This window comes from Pongo abelii, chromosome 21, assembly GCF_028885655.2.
Source record: "Pongo abelii isolate AG06213 chromosome 21, NHGRI_mPonAbe1-v2.0_pri, whole genome shotgun sequence".
Lineage (NCBI taxonomy): Eukaryota > Metazoa > Chordata > Mammalia > Primates > Hominidae > Pongo > Pongo abelii.
In genome coordinates, this window is record NC_072006.2 from 14,952,877 (window position 1) to 14,974,723 (window position 21,847).

A 21,847-nucleotide genomic window follows, 5' to 3' on the forward strand; every position below is an offset into this window, starting at 1 on the left:
CCCTAAATTATAAAGGAAAGCTCAATTTTATTTTCATCTGTTTTGCCAGAACTCCCAAATTTTATTCTTATCTTTTCAATTGACATTTCAAGAATAGCATGCATTTTCATTTTTTCAGTAAGGATTTATGTGTTGCTTTTGTGATACATAAGTTTTTTTATCTGAGATCCTGAACTTCTACCTAGCTCCTTATCCTGGCCACCATGCCCCTCCCCTGCCAGGTCCCCGAGGACTCCAGAGAGCACCCAGGGCCCTCCAGGCAGACACTTCTACCTTAGTGTCGGGTCCAGTGTTGAGTCACACCCAGACTCAGGGTACCTCACGAGACTTACTCCTTGCCCCGTTTCTCCAGGTCCCATCCTGATTCCTACAGGAGCTCCAGGACCAGGAAGCTCTGACCCACCCAAGGTGGAGCTGGGCAAGATGGCACCCAAGAGGAGAGAAGTAGGGTCAGGGAGAGAGCTTTTAACCTCTGTCTCACCCCACGAACTGCCCACTCCCTTCTAGATGTGTTCAGAATCCTCCATCCCACATCTCCTCTGTGGATCTCTCTCTTCGGTCTCCCCCTGGAGGTCAGAGTGTGTCATGACCAACAACTTTGTGGCCATGGATGCAGCTGCCGTTTAATTTTTACTAACAACAAAAATGGATTGAGTACTATTAACACACTCAAACAAATACCCCATAACTCCTTAATATCATCTAATACCAGTCCGTGTTCAGTTTTCCCAGTGGTCTTAAAATTGTTCTTTTACAGTTAGTTGGCTTGGATAAGGATGCAAACCAGATTCAAATACTGCGTTTAGTTAATGTGCCCCTGAAATCTCTTTAATACTTAACAGTTTCCTGCACCTTCCCCGTTTTCTGAAATTCATTTTATTGTTAGGTTCTTGTATGTTAGAGAATTTAAGATGAAATAATACAATGTGTGGTATTTACTCCAACCACAACAGTGTTGGTGAGTATTTTAAAAGCAGCACAATGTTAGTAATTGCTAAGCTTTTTTCACCTTGTGTGTATTTAAAATCCTCCAAAATAAAAATTTTTTAAAAATAAAAAAAAATTAAATTAATGGCTCAGGACCTTGTCCAAAAGTCTCTTATAATTTAAACAGAAAAAAATATTACTAAAGAAAGTTAAATTTTTTTCAGGGAAAAACTGGTAGATTCTCTTAATCTGCTGTGTACTTAATAAATATTTCATGTGGATTTGTTTTGCCTCTAATATTGGAAGTTCACAGAGCTCCCAACTTCTAAACTCCATCTATAGTATTTTATGGCATGTGTTGTTGTTAAGACTGAATTAAATCTGAGTTATTTTTTAACTAGTAGAATATGTAGATAGGTTAAATATCTATCATGAGCTAGGATTTATTTTCATTTGGCAAATATTTTTGTCACTGTTTTGAACCATTCAGAAAGCAGAGGTTTTAGTAAATTAAATTGAAACATTTAGATCGATGTGGGATAATAATTTTTTCTCTACATTATCTAGTTGTTCAAATAACAGCATTAATTAAAGCAGTTAATTAAATCACTTGCTTTGGTTGCCTTTGCTATGCCTGCACCCTGCAGACACGCACAGCACACACAAAATCAGCTAGAAAATAACTAGCGATTGCCCAGCAGGCTGACATGTATCTACTGCCCAGAAGGGTAAGCAACATGAAAAGTTTTATATTTCTTTTATCATGTTCACAATAAATTGGCAATGTGACCCTCTTTATTCGAAGGATAAGGATGTTTAGACCTAATTTTGTAGCTGTCCTCCTGAAGCATGGGATGAAACACAATACCTTTTACTTATTTCCCTGGATACCCTAATCCCTCCCTGCTTTACAAGTATCTTTGAGCTGTTCCTCCCTTTGTATCCACAGCAACGTGAAATCCCCACTGGAATTATTTGCTGCGAAAATGCAGGTGCCCTTGTTTAATGTTTCATTGGCTTGAGCACTTAACTTGAAACTTTTTTTTTTTTTTCATGATATGGTGACCTTTGATTTTGGAGCTGAGGGCTCACGGTGATGTTAGATATTGTTTATATACATCAAGCCAACACCATTAGATCTGAGCTTTATCTGTGGTTCTGCTGTTCCTGCCATTTCATCGAATGCATGCCCAAATCCAAGCTGTACTCTGTGACCCACTGTTCTATTTGAAGGAACTTTTTGAATATTCATAGGCGATCAAATTAAAAATCAGTCTATTAGAATTATGTATTATAAACTTCATGATTTTAGACCAATATTCTTACATAGTTATAGATTTAAGAAATTAAATATTTAGACACTGCTAAATCGGATTATAGAGAGAACCATCACAGCAAAAATATGAGGTTGGAGAAAGAAATGAAAATGCTGGTGATATTTTCATATAAAGTCATGAAAGGGCAGGGAACCTTCTCTGAATAGCAAGGAGGTTGATGTTACAAAGAATGTCGGGGAAGTTTGGTTAGGCCCAGCCAGAAGGACCTTTATGCCACGCTAGGGAATTTGGGCTGAACAGTTTGGTAATAAAAACACTTAACCATTTATTGAAAATGTACTATGCAGCAGGCAATATTTTAAGCATTTTACAGACAATGATGCATTTAATCTTCACAGAACCCCTAAGAAGCATTAGGTTCTACAGCCACAGAGAGGTCAGATAACTTGCAAAGGTCAAAAAGCTAGAAGTGCTAGAGCTGGGAGTCGTACTGAGGCAGTCCGACTTCTGAGACTAGGATCTTAATGAGTCTGATCTGCAGCTACCTTGGTAAAATCTCTACCAAGAACAAGGGTAGGGATTTTAAAAGCAGAAACCGTTGAGATTTTATTTAATTTAAAAAGAGGTTTCCAGTAGCTGTGTAGAAGACGGGCAGAAGAGAGAGACTCAAGCCAGAGAGACAAACTCTCTAGACAAGATGGTGAACTAAGGCAGTGTGTTATAGGAGGGGCGGGTTGCGGGGGCATTCAAGAGATGTGGACAAGGTCAAAGTGATTGGACATGGTAGCCAAAGTGGGTAGTGGGAAGGAGCCTGAGACTGGCTGCCACATTCCTAGCTCTAGAGGTGGTTAGTTGGCCAAAGCTTTGCTGGAGATAGAGGAGGAGTGGGATGAGGCGACCAAGAGTTTTGTTTGGGCACATATTAAATTTGACATCCCCCTGGAGCATGCCAGTTAGGGCTGATAGGCATTTAGAAATCAGATTTAGAGCTCAGAAGAATCATTGTAGTATAGTACATTGTAGTAAATGTGTAAGAGGAAGTCCTGGTGGTGGATAACATCACCCAGGGAAATAGGCATGAAGCTTGGGAAGCTTGGCTAGGGAGAAATGGACAAAGGAGGAGGAGCTGGTAAAAAAGAAGTCATGAAAGACAGCCTCAAGACAGTGTTGTCCCAGACAGGAGGTTCTGTGACGACAGCTCCTGGGGGAGGCCTCCTGCATGGTCCCAGTTCTCATTGTTTCCTCCACCCCTGCTCCTTTAGGCCCAGGATCAGTGATGGCACCCACTGCTGCTATACCCTGGGTACTCTCCTTCCCTCTTTGTCCCTGTAACCCTGCATACACAGCTGCCTTCATTCAGTAAGACCTTGTGGAGTCCGCCATCTTTTTCTTTTGCCTGGATCCTGATTAATAAGGATCTTCTCATATCCCCAGCTCATCCTTCCTCCATGAGTCAATGAAAATAGAGGCTTCTAATTGCCTCCCAGTATTCATTCTGCACTTGGTGACAAAACGCTGGGAACTGTGGTTCTTGGAAACATCACTGTGTTTTCTTTGAAAAACTACATTTTCCAGACTCCCTGCTTCTCCCTGGCCATGTCACTGAGTTCTGGCTAGGTAAGCAGAAATGTGGGACTTTCAGGAAGGCTCCTTAATAGGCAGCGCTCTCTGCCCATTTCTCTTTCCTCTGCCTGTAATGTGGCTGTGATGGCTGCAGCTCCAGGAGCCACCTTGAACCTGAGGTGACCCTGAAAATGGAAATCACACATGGAGAAGCAGAGAAGCAGGTCATGGGCCCAGATGCCCAGCTGACTCTGTGGATCCGTCCTATCAGCACGAAACTGGTGATGTTCAGGTGTCTTAAGTGTAGTTTTAAGAGAAATTTGCTCTCAGAGGGATTGAGAGAGATAAAGAGGAACTTGAAGAGAAGATAGGTTTAATGGGGAGACATGTCTCTTCTGACTCAGGGGAATGGAAGAACGCTCTAGACATGGTAAGAAGGAAACATAAAAATGCCTGGTGACCAGTCCCCATTTTCTTGATGACACAGGAGATGTGCTCACCTGAGTATGAGCAAGGGGGATAGTAAGGATAACAAGAGGGGTTACAGTAGAGAACTTGAAGGTCGGAGAAAGGCCCAGAACAGCAACAATGAAGAATGTAAAAAGATTTCAACGTGGGCTAAAGAAAAAGAGTGGAAACCTGTTTTTTAATGTATTAAAATTCAAAAAATGCCTCTATCCCCCCAAAAATCTTTGTACCATATCATTATAGATTAGGTTTTTTAAAAACTACTTTGTTGTTTTGGGGAAATTTTAAATTGTACAACAGCATAATTTAGGATAATGCAATGTGGTAGTTTGGTAATTTATAAATTATTTGATCCATGTTGTTCGATAATTCAAATGATTCAAAATCAAAGGGACTGTCTTTGTAGTAAAAGATGTAGCTGAATAATTATTAAGCCTTCTACTTACATAGAGATGTAAAAAAGGCCTATATATAACTATTATTGGTATAACATAAACCACATATCTATCATATAGCACCCAAAGCTGGGGTAAATTTTAACTGCTTGTGAGTATAAACACATTATTATTATTATTATTATTAGCATTTTTCATTAAATGGTAATAAATAAGAGACAAGTAATCAGTGTGTACTTGCAGACTGTCAGCCATAAGTAGCTGGGTTAATTGTGACCTTTATGTTATTTGAAGATATTAAAATTTTTTATTCTTATTATTAGAGGATAAGATGTGCTCAGTTTTCTTCTTATCAAATAAGAATATTCATTCTTAAATGACACTCATCCTTAGAGACTTTAGAGCAAAACCTCTCATAATATTGAGCTATTTTTAAATGTCAGGTTCAGTTGAGTTTATTGCATTTCTGGCCTGCGCCATCACCAAAAGTCTCCTGCTTTTAGTGCTACTTAACAGATTGTCAGTAAATTGATAGCAGTTCCACATTTGGAACATTTCCAATCTTCTCATGGGAAAGGAGGGCAGGTGTTTCTCTCTGACTTGGTGGAGGCTTCTTTTTTGGCATTTGGTTGATTGAAGGGGAGGTGTGAACTAAGAAGAGATTTTAGAAAAAAAATCTCATCAGCATGAACCCTATGAAAAGATCAGCTCACCCATGAAATTTTACTGACTTTAACCAGGGGGTGGATTTGCAGCAAGAGTGTCTTAAATCCTGATGGGAAAACATGGAGTGAGCCTTGAGCACGTGAGTTCTTCAGAAGTCTCTACTCAGGTGCACTTTACCTGTAGGACTAGTTAGAGGGACTATTGTGGGTGCCTGGAGCAGGGCGCTGCCTAGAGCCAGCAGGCCTGGCTTTCTTTCATAGCTGGCACTGCTTATGAGCTTTGTAACCTTGAACAAATTACTTACCATTTCCAACCTTGATTTTCTTACATATGAAATGTGGATCAGAAAAACCGGTCTCTTCCCTACCCCTAGCATAAATTGTGTAGAAGATTAATCTCTATGTGAATGCCTATGAATGTGCCTTGGGCTCTGGAAAGCCTGATGCAAATATAAAGCAGTTTTGCTCTTAAAAAGGAATCCTCTAGAATTTCCTCCCAGATGACACTTTTTGGTATCCTGATTTGAGTAACTGTGTGTATCTGAATGTAATAAAGCTAATGTCAGCCAATGGGAATTAGATGACCTTTGGATCCCTCTGAACAATTTGAGATCTACAGGACAGTACAGGTAGAGGTAAGGTGAGAGGATGCTGGAGCCAGGCATCCTGGGTTCAAACCCTGCCTCCAGACTTACTAGCTATATGGTTGTATTAGTCTGTTCTCACGCTGCTGATAAAGACATACCTGAGACTAGGCCATTTACAAAAGAAAGAGGTTTAATGGACTTACAGTTCCACATGGCTGGAGAGGCCTCACAATCATGGTGGAAGGCAAGGAGGAACAACTCACGTCTTACATGGATGGCAGCAGGCAAAGAGAGAGCTCGTGCAGGGAAACTCCTATTTTTAAAACCATCAGATCTCATGAGACTAATTCACTATCACAAGAACAGCATGGGAAAGACCTGCTCCCATGATTCAGTTACCTCCCAACAGGTCCCTCCCATAACACATGGGAATTATGGGAGCTACAAGATGAGATTTGGGTGGAGATATAGAACCAAACCATATCATTCTGCCCCTGGCCCCTCCCAAATCTTATGCCTTCACATTTCAAAACCCATCATGCCTTCTCAACAGTCCCCCAAGTCTTTTTTTTTTCTTTTTTTTGAGATGGAGTTTCACTCTTGTTGCCCAGGCTGGAGTGCAATGGTGTGATCTTGACTCACTGCAACCTCCGCCTCCCCAGTTCAAGTGATTCTTCTGCCTCAGCCTGCCAAGTAGCTGGGATGACAGGCATGCGCCACCACACCTGGCTAATTTTGTATTTTTAGTGGAGACAGGGTTTCACCGTGTTGGTCAGGCTGGTCTCAAACTCCTGACCTCGGGTGATCCACCTGCCTCGGCCTCCCAAAGTGTTGGGATTACAGGTATGAGCCACCATGCCTGGCCCCCCAAAGTCTTAATTCATTATAGCATTAACTCAAAAGTCCACAGTCTAAAGTCTCATCTGAGACAGGGCAAGTCCCTTCTGCCTATGACCCTGTAAAATCAAAAGCAAGTTAGCTACCTCCTAGATACAGTGGGGGTACAGGCATTGGGTAAATACAGCCATTCCAACTTGGAGAAATTGGCCAAAACAAAGGGGTTACAGGCTCCATGCAAGTCTGAAATCCAGTGGGGCAGTCAAATCCTAAAGCTTCAAAATGATCTCCTTTGACTTCATGTCTCACATCCAGGTCATGCTGATGCAAGAGGTGGGTTCCTATGGTCTTGGGCAGCTCCACCCCTGTGGCTTTGCAGGGTACAGCCTCCCTCCTGGCTGTTTTCATGGGCTGGCATTGAGTGTCTGTGGCTTTTCCAGACACACAGTGCAAGCTGCTGGTAGATCTACCATTCTGGGGTCTGGAGGACGGTGGCCCTCTTCTCACAGCTCCACTAGAAGTGCCCCAGTAGGGACTCTGTGTGGGGGCCCTGACTCTGCATTTACCTTCCACACTGCCCTAGCAGAAGTTTTCCATGAGAGCCCTGCCCCTGCAGCAAACTTCTGCCTGGACATCCAGGCATATCCATACATCCTCCGACATCTAAGCGGAGGTTCCCAAACTTCAATTCTTGACTTCTATGTACTCACAGGCTCAACACCACATGGAGGCTGCCAAGGTTTGAGGCTTGTACCCACTGAAGCCATGGCCTGAGCTCTACATTAGCCTCTTTCAGCCATGGCTGGAGTGTCTGGGATGCAGGGCACCAAGTCCCTGCACTGCATCCAGCATGGGGACCCTGGGCTCAACCCACAAAACCACTTTTTCCTCCTGGGCCTCCAGGCCTATGATGGGAGGGGCTGCTGTCTCTGACATGCCCTGGAGACATTTTTTCCATTGTCTTGGGGATTAACATTCAGCTCCTTGTTACTTAGGCACATTTCTGCAGCTGGCTTGAATTTCTCCTCAGAAAATGGGATTTTCTTTTCTATTGCATTGTCAAGCTGCAAATTTTCCAAACTTTTATGCTCTGCTTCCCTTATAAAACTGAATGCCTTTAACAGCACACACGTCACCTCTTGAATGCTTTGCTGCTTAGAAATTTCTTCTGCCAAATACCCTAAATTATCTCTCTCAAGTTCAAAGTTCCACAAATCTCTAGGGCAGGGGCAAAATGCCGCCAGTCTCTTTGCTAAAACATAACAAGTGTCACCTTTACTCCAGTTCCCAACAAGTTCCTCATTTCCATCTGAGACCACCTCAGCCTGGACTTTATTGTCCATATCGCTATCAGCATTTTGGGCAAAACCATTCAACAAATCTCTAGGGAGTTCCAAACTTTCCCACATTTTCTCCTCTTCTTCTGAGCCCTCCAAACTGTTCCAACCTCTGCCTGTTACCCAGTTCCAAAGTCGCTTCCACATTTTTGGGTATCTTTTCAGCAGCGCCCCACTCTGTTGGTACCAATTTACTGTATTAGTCCATTCTCATGCTGCTGATAAAGACATACCCAAGACTGGGCAATTTACAAAAGAAAGAAGTTTAATGGACTTTCAGTTCCACGTGGCTGGGGAGGCCTCACAATCATGGTGGAAGGCAAAGAGGAACAAGTCACGTCTTATATGGATGGCAGCAGGCAAAGAGAGAGCTTGTGCAGGGAAACTCCTATTTTTAAAACCATCAGATCTGGGGAGACTTATTTGCTATCATGAGAACAGCATGGGAAAGACCTGTTCCCATGATTCAGTTACCTCTCACCAAGTCCCTCCCACAACACGTGGGAATTATGGGAGCTACATGCTGAGATTTGAGTGGGGACACAGAACCAAACTGTATCAATGGTCTTCGCAAATTACTTGCTTCAGTTCCACCTAAAAAAAATAGGGATAATAGTATTACTGACCTGACTGGATTTCTGTAAGGACTAGATCGGGTAATGAGCCATGCAAAAGGCTTGACTGGAAGCAGTCATCAGGGTTAAGCTGTGATTGTTATGCTTCCAAGCAGTTTATTATTAATAGAAGTAGTCTAAAATTTAAACTTCATACTAAATTTGCCTCCCTCCCAATTTGTTTTAGTTTTACTTTGAAAAGCACATTTTAAAAACCTGTCTCATTACTAATGTGTAGCTTTTTGGAAGCTTCTATAGTTAGCAGCTCCAGCGCCATCTTCCTTTTTCCCTTGAAATGGTTGGTTCTATCTGAAGGTTCGTGCAAAGAATTAGTAGCGCCAAGAGCAATTCAACAGTTGGATGACATGTGATATAAAGTTAAATTGAATTATGATAAACTTTTGCTAAATTGCACTTAACTGCTTGTTCTTTTTCTTTAGCTCTCACATGAAGTTTAATAATCTTACCCTGATTTCAACCCATGGACTCCCAGGAAAAAAACTTCTGGACACTGAACAAAGGAAATTTTTAGCCAGCGAGTATGAATTTTATTTGCTTTTTCATTCTGAGGCCCAAATGTCCTACTCTGTGTGCAGTCTATTTAATGCTAAATAGTAGATTTCAGATTGGAAAAGGAGAAGTGGTGGGGCTTTTCTACTGGAGTTCAGACATCACATAAGAGATACAAGTACCAGTGTGTTCACAAGCAAGTGGCCAAGAGTGGCAGGCCAGGGCCACCAGTTTGTATCCGTGGGAAGACATCTGCCCTGTTCCAAACAATTGGGGTGGAGCCTACGGACACAGCCAGCCCTGCCTTTGGGCTCTGAGTGACACTACAGGGCAATGAAGGTTGTTGACTACATTTGCATCTGACAGGGCACCTGGCTGGGATATGGGTCCCACAGCTACCCTGGCCATTTGTACTCAGGAGCTGATCAGGCAAAGAACTTCCATGCCAGTCTGGGTGAGCTTTATTGTGTTCATCCCAGTAGAATCACCATTTGACAACATCTGTTCTGGAAAATACCATGTCTTTATCACATAGCTTTCATTCGTTTTAATTTCCTGTAGCAAAACATGGCTACAAGAAATATTAGTTTCTCTACCTCTAGAAACAAGCTCCTAATTTTTGCAATAAGGAGGAAGGAAATTGTTCCCTCCCAGGGGATTCAATTTAGATTCCATGATGAAGGGACCCTCTTTCCTCTGTGAAAAAGACTTGTTTTGCCCTCGAACAGTGAGAAAAAACACAACTTCCTTGCCCGCAGAACGGGTTCATTTCCACTTAATAATTTTATCAGACTATAAACTTTTTTTTGAAGGGTGTCATTATGATACAAAAAAGGGCATGGGTTTGAGCCAGGAGGATGTGGATTCAGATCCTGCCCCTGCCACAAAGGGCCTGGGCAAGGAATTTCATTTCTCTGAGCTTTGCTTTTTTTGATCACGAGCAGTACATGAGAAGCCAAGCTTGCTGGATTTTTTGTTAAAATTAACATAACACCAACTTCTGGCCAAGAACACATTCTCTCCATTTCCCTCTTTCTAAATTACACGATTCCCAGGAAATGCTGGTTTTATTGGCAAATGTCTTAAGAGGAACTTAATTCCATCAGCGTAGTGAAAGTTTCCCTCAATCCCATGTTGGGTGTGTTTCAGGAGAAAACAGCTACTGAGGGGGCTTTCTGCAGGTGTGACACTGTGTGGGCAGACTGAGTGGGTGGAAGCCACTGGTGTCCCTGCTGCTGTCCCTGCCTCCACATTCTCAGCACAGCAGCCAGAGCAAGGCTGCAGAAAGGTGGATCAGATCACATCACCTCCTCACAGCCCAGAACTGCACTATCCAATATGGTGGCTACTAGCCACGTGTATTTACATTTAATTTATTAAAATTAAATGAGATGAAAAAGTCAGCTCCTCAGTCACATTAGCCACATGTAGCCAGTGACTACTATATTGGATAGAACAGATAAGAACATTTTCATCATTGTAGAACGTGCTGTGATGCTCCAGCCTAAACTCTTGTCTCCATCTACTTAATTCTCCAGCCTCACCTTTTATTATTTTTGCCCTTTTTCTCCCCATTTGAGCCACACCAGCCTCCTCGATGTTCCTTAGATGCAACGGGCAAGTCCCCACCTTGAGGTCTCTGCTTTTCGCTCTTAAATGTTACCTTTTCTATGAGGTCTATCCTGACCACCCCATTCATTTGAAGCCAACACCCCAACACACTCCAGTCCCTCATACTCTGCTCTGTTTTTTTCTTGCTACTTCAATCCTCCTAAATATTGTATTATTTGCCTGTTGAAATAATGTTTATTCTTCATATTTATATCCAGAATCCTTCAACTATAATATAAACACCACAAGGGCGGAAATTTTTGCCTTTTTATTCATTGATTCATTGATGTATACTCCATACCTGGGACAGTTCTTGGCACATAGCAGATGCCCAGTAAATAATGTGGAACAGAGGAAAGTTACCTCCAGAAATACCTGCAAAACTCCTCTCAAGCAAGTGTTAGGGACTAAATAACACAGCCAGACCCCTTTGCATGGGTAACTGCATGTCATCACATTTCTTAGAAACCACATATTTCAGTAAGATTGAACCATAAATAGGAGATGTCTTTCAAATGGTCCTCATAACCCCAATAAAGGAAATTATCTCTGATCATGGGGTTTCAAAATAACAGGTGCAAATGACATTCATAAATTTAGTAATTTAAATCCCTGATTCCAAATACTAATTTTGAACTTGTCGTTAACCAGTGTTTTAATTTATTATTGTTAGAATTTTTGAACCATTTCTGTCTTCTTTCCCGCCACCCCCATCCAGCCTCTTGTGGAGGTGCTAATGACATGTCTGGGATGCAGCCGAAAGGAAGGCAGTGGGAGAGGAGAAGGAACAGGAAGCAGGAGAAATCCACTAATTGGGCAATCAGCACTGATTAATTGAAAGTTAATTGTGATAGTCCCTTTTCTAGGAGTGTCACAATTAATCTTTTATGAGAATTTCTAAGGTTCTTTCCAGCTCGGAAGAGTCATGATTCCATGAGGTGTAGGTCTCCACTGACTCATCTGTGGCCCCCAGAGCTTGCTTCTAACTGCACACCTGGATCTTTGGACTAGGCTTTTGACCACAAGGTTGGGGGCAATATAACCTAGAGCAAGCTGCTACTCATCTATGCCCTCTTCCAGAAATTTCCCCATCCTCTGTTTTTGCTTTTTATTTTTCTCCTCCTTATTATCTGTCTTCAGAACTTTCTATGAAGACAATCTTTCACATTAGTTTTGAGTCATGGTCAAGCTCACTTGAGAAACATGAAGTTTCACTGATGCGCCTTCTTTGGTTCCTTCTCTCTTTTCGGGTGAAGCCTCGTGGAGGTATTTCTCTTACCACCAAGCCATGAGTCAGGCCCTGCTATGTTAGAATATTAAAGCTTATTCATTCTACTTAAAAAATAATTTTGGAAAAATATCACTTACAGTCTTCGATATATAGTTTCACTCACCTGGTGAGGAAATTAAGGAAGGTCCAGAATGGATAGTAATATCCAGAATGGGTAGCAATCACTTATACAATGATATTTTAAACTGAGAAATGGCCAGGTAATCCCAGCACTTTGGGAGGCCACGATGAGAAGATTGCTTGTGCCCAGGAGTTGAAGACCAGCCTGGGCAATGTAGGGAGAGTCCCATTTCTACAAAAAAAATTAAAATTAGCCAGGTATGGTAGCTTGCACCTATGGTCCCAGCTGCTTGAGAGTCTGAGCGGGGAGGATAGCTTGGGCCCAGGAGATCAAGGCTACAGTGAGCCGTGATTGTACCACTGTGCTCTAGGCTAGGTGACAGAGTGAGATCTTGTCTCAAGTAAATAAAATCATTCAGTGTAGTAACATATTGTAACAGCAATCACCCCACATTCTTCAGCACTTCCTTTTGTGACTTAGTAAAGTTTCCTAAAATCAGTGGTCCCCAGTGCCATTCCCACTGGACAGAGCTTCACATTTTAACTCTCAAATATGCATTCTGACGTGATCAATGCTACTGTCCTACTGTCATTAAAAATATCATTGTCTTTGCCTTCCATAAATCTCCCCTGAGAGCCTTTATCTTTGGGCACAGCCTCATGAAATGAATCCCTGTGCACTAACTGTATTTAGCTTTTCCTCATCGTGGATGGCTTAGAGTAGGGATCTGGAGCAGATAAAAACAATCTTTCATGGGTCTTTCACAAATGTGGGAAGCCATGACATTTCCTGTATTCCTATAAAGCTAATGAAATGGTTTTTACAAGAGAATTTCCTCTCACTATCCATTATTTTCCTGTGATAGGCCAGTCCCCGATTTTCTTTTCTTATAAGAAGAAATGTTCTTGTTTTTAAGTTGTTTCACAGAGCCCTTTCACAGGTCCTGTAACAAGGTCTAATACGCCCCCATGACTAGAATTCTCTTTGTGTGGTAAGACCAGGCTTATGTGCAGATCAAAAGGAAGAAATGTTCCCTCATTACCACTTCAGAATCTTGTTTGCCTCCAAAGAGAGTAAACAGAGCTCTGTCTCATTAATATTATTTAGAATAATACTCTTCACGTATGCATCCTGCCTAACAAAGCAGCCTGTCTTACATTCTCACGGTCACTCCTTATAGCGGTCAGCAGTGGAGGAACGTAGGGAGAGCTCATTATCCTGTGTTAAGAGGTGAGGAAACTGAAGATAGCAGGAGGATGCAGAGTCCAGGCTTGTCAGCAACACAGACCATGGCAGGGTTCTTTTTGAAGAGGACTGTGCTGCCAAGCATAGAAGTGGCGCGTGCCTCCAGTCCCAGCTACTCAGGAGGCTGAGGAAGGAGGATCACTTGAGCCCAGGAGTTTGAGACCAGCTTGGGCAACATAGTGAGATCCTGTTTCTAAAAATAAATAAATGAATAGATGAATAAATAAAAATGTTAGTGTTTTTATGTTAAGAGAAAAAAGGAAGAAAAGAATCATATAGCCTAAATTAAAAGAAGCGCTTAATGTCCTATTACCTTAGACTCTCAGTATTCAGAACAGAATCACTAAAAGGTGGTTTACCTGAGGTCAATCCTTTCAGAAAATTCTGGAAACAACCCTCACAAAACTGTTTAAATAAACCCAAAGCCACAAGAAACCCACTCTTATCATATTACATGAAAGCACTCAAACTCCAAGAGAGCCCAGAAAATGGAAGCCAGGGCAGCCACAGCACGCTGAAGCCATGGCACGAGTGGCTGCCCTGGGCCTGCTGGCGGTGCAAGTCTCCGTTTCTAGAAAATCACCTCTGCCCTGAGAGTGAATCCCAAAGTGTCCAGGGAGTGTACTTGCTGCGAACCTCACTCCCTAATTGCTATATTCTTTAAGTAAAATGGGTTTTGTTGGTTTGGCAGGAAGCCATACGCTAATTCTCAGAATGAGTCATTACTGAAAAGTATTAGCGAATAGGAAGGGTTCTCGGTATTCAAGGATTCTGACCCCTGGCTTTGGGAATCCTCAACAATGTCACTTTCTTCCTTCTCATTCCCTTTGAGGCTGTGGTCAATACACCAATTTAACAGCTAAAGTAAATTTACAACCACTCTGAAATAGAAGCAGAAGAAAGGTATAATATAAATGATTTCACACACACACACACATACACACACACACCCCTCCCACCCTCCCAGTTGTGGGCTGACCTAAGCCAGGTGGAACAATTTAGCTTTAATGGGAAGATGTCAATTTGTAACTAAGTGTTTCATAACGAAAAATCTCCTAGTATCAGTCCTGGTAAACTCGCAGCAAAAGCACAGACTCAGCCCACTAGGGGACTTGAACCAGCTCACCAGATGTCTAATTAATGCCTGCTGTCAGCTGCTCAAATGTCACTTATGGAGCTTCTCTCTTTGCAGCCACTGTTTTAATGATAAAGATTATGCACTGATGTCACTGTGCTCTTGGGTTAATGTCGTGGTGGGTAGAATGACTGGCATAGACCGAGCAGCCAAGCACGTTGTGCTTTCCACGGACGAGATCGTGCTCTACGACCACCTCATCCTCTGCACCGGGCAGCAGTACCAGGTAAGGCCGGGCACAGGGGGCGCAAGCCATGTGTCTGGAGAGCTCCATGAAAGCCATTCATATGTTTACTGGGGCACACACTCTCTGGGTAAAGAGCATCCCTCTGCCTGGACAGCTGCTGCTCTAAATTCATAAAAGCACCCTTCAGGGCCCGCACACATAACCAGAATTATGTCCGCAAACCCTCCCAGAAACCCATTCCAAGAAAAACATTCTGCTCAAGGATAAAAATCACAGCAAGTTAGAGAAATGTCATTCTTTAAGCTGTTGTCCAAAAGTCTAACACATACTGCTCGCCCTAGCAGAATCCAGACGCAACCAGGCATGCATTTGTGGTAAATTAATTTATGCCTCAAGAGGCTAACATTTGGCTGTGGCAATGGGCTCTCGCAAAAGTATTGCAAACACGTGCACCTTCTGTCGACCCTTATTTTATTTTGTCTCTCAGTTAGGAAAATAGGAAATCTGATTGATTGGTTTCCCAGTGTCCATGCTTTCCTTTTAGTTAAACTCTCCATCCACATTTGAGTAAAACATTGCTGGATACACTGAAGCTGTTCAATGTCTTAGGGCAGCAGATTTTAATATTCCACTTTGTAACATGCATGAGTGTTTCATGTAGTTTACAGCAGTAAGGTATTTCTCCAGTGACAAGAGGCTTACTCTGTAACTCAAGGATGAAGTCTTAGACCAAGTTTGTGAAACCCATGGCCCATGGGCCCAAGGTGGCTTTGAATGTGGCTCAACACAAATTTGTAAACTTTCTTAAAACATTATGACTTTTTTTTTTGCAATTTTTTTTCTTCAGCTCATCAGCTATCTTTAGTGTTTGTATATTTTATGTGTGGTCCAAGATGATTTTTCTTCTTTCAGTGTGGCTCCGGGAAGCCAAAAGATTAGACACCCCATTTAGACCATCTTGTGAACAGTTGTGGATTCGATGCAAGCCTGTGTATGACAGTTTTCCTTCACATCGCCAAGCGCAGAGGAGGCAGCGCATGAAGGAGACAGGGTCTCCACCTGGGTGTTGCCACAGAATGTGCTCAGCAGCTCTGAGCATCACTTACCCTATAGTTTCTGCCTTGGCCACACATTGAGATGACCTGGATGCTTTGAAAACACATCCATGCCTAGGCTCCGCCCCCAGAGGTTGTTTTAATTATTCTAGGGTGGGACCCAGTTGTCAGTATTTTTTAAGTGCCCCACATGCTTCTAAGCTAAAGCTGAGAACCACAAGCTTGCACTTTCTTGACTAACAATTCCTCATCTACACCTTAGAATAGCACCTCTCAAACTGTGCTGAGCACATGAATCCCCTGTGCTTCTTGTTAAAATGCAGATTAGGAGCAGGAGGCCATGGGATGGGGAGCCTGAGACGCTACATTTTCTTTTCTTTTCTTTTTTCTTTTCTTCCTTCCTTCTTTTTTCCTTCCTTCCTTCCATCCTTTCTTCCTTCCTTCTTTCCGTCCTTCCTTCCTGCCTTCTTTCTTTCCTTCTTTCCTTCCTGTACTTTTAATTCCATTTATTGTTTGATGAGTCTATTCCTGTGCCATAAGTTTCCATTTCTTCAGTTTCTTCTGGGCTATCTTTTTCTTCTGCGCAGCCTCTTCTGGTTTAGGAACAATTTGTTCCTTTTCAATAAGGCTCATCTCATTGTGGCAGGCAGAGCTCACACATGGGTTAACCTGACCCTGAGCTCTGTGAGTCTGGCCACACATCTTGGGTACTTTGTTCACCTGGCTATGCTCAATGACCAGAGAATCTACATGTAAACCCTTACATTTAGCGTGACTCTACATTTTTAAGCATGTGCAGCAAACATTCAGCACTCTTTTTGGGCCACTGACCCTGTGTCCAGTCCCACTGTTTGGCCTGGACACACCTACCAGCTCCAACTTTGTAACGTCAGAATGGTACACACTGTCTCTGTAAAGTGACATCTTTCAGATACTGGGTGGCTCTTGATATATGCATACCCTGATGGCCTGAGCAGTTTCACAGGTGTTCTTCAATGAACATGAAGATTTGAACCTCTCAATTTGCCTGAGTTCACATTTCCACAGATTGTCAGGCCACTTAGGGGAACAGGAAGATGTTACATTTCTAACAAGCTCCCGGGTGAGGCCAATGCTGCTGGTGAATGAACAACCCTTTCAGTAGCTTGGATCAACCTCTGAAGAATCTCTCTCCTCTCCTCCCCTCCCCTCCCCTCCCCTTCCCTCCTTTCCTCTCCATTCCTCTCCCCTTCCCTCCTCTCCCCTTTCCTCCCCTCCACTCCCCCCCCTCCCCTCTTCTCTCCCCTCCCCTCCTCTCCATTTTTCTCCCCTCCCCTCCCCTCATGTCCTCTCCTCTCCTCTCAATTCTCAAAGGGTATAAAAGGATATTTTTATGGTTAAAGGATAAACATTTACTGCAGGGATACTTTGTTTTGATATTTAAGTATTCCTCTTACTTGTCAAAACATTAAACCAGACAGAAATACCATGCACCCCCTTAGCTTGTCTCCCTGTCACCTGCCTGCCAGGTTCCAGCTGCTGCCGTGACTGCGTACTTTGGAAACTGAGTGGAAGACCCAGCCAGCTGCCCAGAGCCTCGGGCATCTGCCCATGTGTGCCCAGCTGCCCCTGCAGCTTTCGTCTGTGGCACATTAAGCTCTTGCCCTTTTTAGAACGGAAAAAAATGAAATGAAGAAGTGATAAAGGGAGTTCCAATTTAATTTTTCCAGAAGGACATAAAATCAAAGTACATAGAGTGATACAGAAAGGGCAGCTGAATTCACTGGGGAGCTTTTCTCCCCCTTCCCCCATTGTCTTCAATTCTCTCCTGGTTTTGTCCCAATTTTTTGATTTTCTAAAAAACAAATTAAAATAATGAAAACAGAGCTTAAACCCAAAGCAAGAAGACAACCCTTTATAAAATGTAATTACAAATCGCAACATCTAATCAGACCTTTTAAATGGCATGCCTCACTCTAAATTGTTGTATAATGTTTTTAATAGCCAAATGCACATCACTATTTCTTATTACAAAATCCATTCACAAGGTAAAATACTACATTGCACTGCAGGGCTGAGCATGAGGAGAGCTGGTCTCTCCCAGCCCACTCTTCCTCCCAGCTCTCTTTCCAGAGGCAACCAGTTTGAAGCATTTCTGTTCTTAGTTTTTCAGTGGCTACCTGCATAACTCCAAATACAGTAATATGTTTATAGAATGTCCTTCCTTGCTCTGTCAACTTCAGACATTATCTACAACCTCTCCATTTTCGAAGATGAAGATTTAGCTGGCTCACTTTCCAGACATTATAACTCCTTCTCCACCCCTCCAATCAATCTTGATCATTTTTGTTGGCAAACACACTCTGGTTTTGAAAACCCCTCTGAGATCACAGGGCTACTCTCTATGACTCATGGACGGTCATGGAGCAGCAGAGAGATGCCTGCCCCAGGCCTGGATTTGAGGAACCTCATAAAGAGGAAGAACAAAAATGTACCAACTGAAATCAAATGAGCTGGTGTTGAGCATGAGAAGACTGTGGTATGGACTGTTCATGGGTGGGGGGTCACTAGCAGCTGACAGGTAGGGCAGGTACTTCCAAGCAAGCAAGAAGAAGAGCTGGGACTGTAGTATACAGTGAGCTTGATGTAGGTTGGCAATGTTACATTGTCTCCAAAGGGGTTAATCATGTCTTAGACTGGGTCAGTAATAGTGTGGCATCAAGAATGGTGCAGCCCAGGTGACGGCCTTCTACACACAGCAGGGAGGAAGGACCCATCTACACCAGTGCTATACCTCCCAGTAAGAGACCTGAGAAAGACACTCCCCCGTGTCATTTGACAGCACCTACTATATAGAGATCTCACTTTGAGAATGATTACAGGGGAAAATAAAAGCATGTAATCAAAGGAAACTGGCTGTTTTAAAAATGGCTGCAAATTCTTTGATGCCTCTTCCATCTAAGACGTAGAGTCTATGTCTCCTCTCCTTGAATCTGGGCAGCCTTGTGACTGCCTCGGCCAACAAAGTGCAAAGGTTGTGACATGGTGTGACTTCTGAGACCAAGTCACAGAGGTCATACAGTGCCTCCTGGATTGTGGCAGCAGTCGCTCCTGGAGTCCTGAGGTGCCACATGAGAAGTTCTGATGCCCTGGGGTTGCCATGCTGGAGACACTGTAGGTGAGCTCTCTGCCTCCCAGTCCCCACTGATCCCAGCCCTTCAGCCAGCCTTGCAAGGCACTGGGCATGTGAGTGAAACAATCTCAGATCCTCCAGATCAGTCCATCCACCAGCTGAAAGTTGCCAAGTGACTCTTGTCCACAGCACACAGAATAAAAGAATTGCTCATCCAAATGCTACCCAAATTTCTGACCAACAAAATCATGGAAAGTTAAGAAAGCAGTTATTTAAGCTACTAAGTTTTAGTGTGAGTCTGCTGAACAGCAAAGGACAACTAGAATAAAAAGATAACACAATAAGAGAAAGAGAACAATACAATATTTGGAAAAATCAGAGGAAGAACATAGTTTTGAAAATTTTGAAAAATTCAGGCCACACACACACACACACATGCACATTGCAGGCAACTATTTATCATCTTCAGTACAATTTGATCACCTGGCCTCTGAAATGGGAGCTGAAGCCATTGAAAGAGCAGAGGCAAAGCTGAGAAGGCCACAGATGAAAAGGGAGATGGTTGAATAAGAAAGAATTAAAATGAAATCCCCATCAAAGACAGAACTGCTGCTAAACAGTTAGTGATGCTGAAGACAAAGCACCCCTGGAGGGCAGAAACAGAGGACAAAGGGATATGCTTGGTTCAGGAGAAAACAGGGTCTGATAGGCATGGAGGCAGCATAGAAATAATTGGTTTTCCTAAAGAAGAGACTCAAAGAAAAGGAATAGAGACAATAATTAAAGATATTCTAGAAGAAAACCTTTTTACTCGAAAAACATATTGTCCAGCTGACCACATTCTAGGCAAAATCAAAGAAAAATTTTCTCAGTTATGTTCTGACAGAATTTCAATTCTTTCTTAGTCACCCATCTCCCTTTTTGTCTAACCGTGTGGCCTTCTTAGCTTAGCCTCTGCTCTTCCAATGCTTCAGCTGCCATTTCAGGGGTTGGGTGATCAAATTTCATTGAGGATGATAAATAGTTTCTCATAGAATGGCAGGAAAAAATCGAACAAACTTCAAAAGAAAAATAACAGATTACGACCTTTCTCCCTAAAAAAGAACAAAAATAAAACAGATATCAAAATTTTTATCTCCAGCATTAAATAGTAAAAGAAAATGAAACTAATCCCACAGAATTTTGATGAAAAGTGATGATTCAGTAATTATATGCCCACCTAAATCTCTCATATTTGAAAATAGCAGGTAGCCATTCTTTTATATAGAAGGCCTCAGAAAAAAATTATCTTCCATGTTCTTTGCTTAATGTGCACTCAAAATAATGGAGATAGAAAAGAAAATTTAGAACTTCAGCCAGGCGTGGTGGCTCACATCTGTAATCCCAGCACTTTGGGAGGCCGAGGCAGGTGGATCACTTGAGGTCAGGAGTTCGAGACCAGCCTGACCAACATGGTGAAACCCCATCTCTACTAAAAATACAAAAATTAGCCAGGTGTGGTGGCAGGGTCTTGTAATCCCAGGTACTTGGGAGGCTGAGGCAAGAGAATCACTTGAACCAGGAGGCAGAGGTTGCAGTGAGCTGAGATTGTGCCACTGCACTCCAGCCTGGGCGACAGAGCAAGGCTGTCTCAAAAAAAAAAAAAAAAAAAAAAAAGAAAGAAAATACAGAATTTCATAGTAGTATAAAAGGACAGATGGCAAGCACCACAAACAATTTAAAAATGTAATCTAAATAATTGTTGTAAATCTGAGAATAAATGCAAAGTAGAAAATGACTCTTAAGCTAAATTAATCTAATAAAGACCAAGAAGTTGTTGAAAACTGGGAGGGAGGTGGCAAGGGAGGAATATGCATTGTCTTAAGTGGAGAAACCCGAGTACTATTTCAGTGTTGACTCTTATATTTAGAAGAAATAAGATTAAAGAATCCTTTGAAACAGCATGAAGGAATTCACCTTCCCAACACTGCAGAAGATGAAAGGGAGAAAACAAAGGAAAACAGACACAATGGTTAAAAGTGAAGGTGTAAACCAGAATGACATAAGGAGAAAAATTCAGTGAATGTCGTGGGTGGATTAAGGTTAGGGCTTCAAACCACTCTGTTATAAGAACCAAGACTCTGTTTTTACACTTAATTCAAAATATAAGAGAAATACCCAATCAAAGGGCAACAAAAGCTTGAAAATAAGAAGATGGTTCAAAGTGCACCAGCAAAAGACTGTCAGGCAAATTTCACACAGCTATTAGAAACGGCAATAATATTAGTGCCCAAGAAAGTGAATTGGAGAAAGAAAAGCATTAATCCTGACCAAGGGTAAAATCCGTGATGAGAATATAGAGGTCATGAACTTTTTACCTGCCGAACATGGTTGTATCAGAGGATGTGCCACAAAAACAGAAGTGCACTTGCAATATGACCTTCGTTGCTTGGAGTCACATTGAAGAAGGGAAGGAACAAGCTGCAGCACAGCGAGGGAGGGGCTCCGTCCCTCCAGATGTGCAGCCAGAGGAGTGAAGATTCAGGGTGTGCAGGATGGCCAGCCAGTCTTCAAATACTTGAAGACTTTTCATATAGAGAGCGAAATTAGTCTTGTATATGATGGCTCTGGGAAACAGATCTAGACAGGCCCCAAAAGTGATGGGAATGCAGTGTTTATTCATCCTGAGGAACAGCTTTCCGATAGAGTGAAAGTCTACTCCAAAGAAAACGGTCAACCCTAGGAGACAGGAGCCTGCTGCCAGGGAGCCTCAAAGCAGGAGAGCACCTGACTGCCGTTGAATGTTTACCGCGAGACAGACACATGGTAAGATGGAACTCTCACCATACCCTGAGGTCACTGCCATTTGCATCCCCATGTTGTAGGTTAGAGAACCCAGGGTGCTGTGAAGCTTAGGTAGTTTGCCCAGGGTCAGTTAGTAGGGAGGTGATAGACTAGGGTCCAAACTCAGGTGGTCTGGCCCCTGGATCA

The 21,847-nt window shown here is 42.6% G+C and overlaps 1 protein-coding gene and 1 pseudogene across 4 annotated transcripts in view; one reads left to right on the top strand and one right to left on the bottom strand.

The window, feature by feature from the left end:
* The window catches only part of CFAP61 (cilia and flagella associated protein 61), a 307,569-nt gene that overhangs the window by 184,426 nt on the left and 101,296 nt on the right, over nt 1-21,847 (top strand). For all 4 annotated transcript variants that reach the window (XM_054541626.2, XM_054541627.2, XM_054541628.2 and 1 more), the window contains 2 exons: nt 9,111-9,209; nt 14,581-14,749. In XM_054541626.2, coding sequence (XP_054397601.2) covers nt 9,111-9,209; nt 14,581-14,749 — 268 coding nt within the window. The remainder of the gene's footprint in view (nt 1-9,110; nt 9,210-14,580; nt 14,750-21,847) is intronic.
* On the bottom strand, nt 16,288-16,784 carry LOC112130377 (large ribosomal subunit protein uL22-like; annotated as a pseudogene).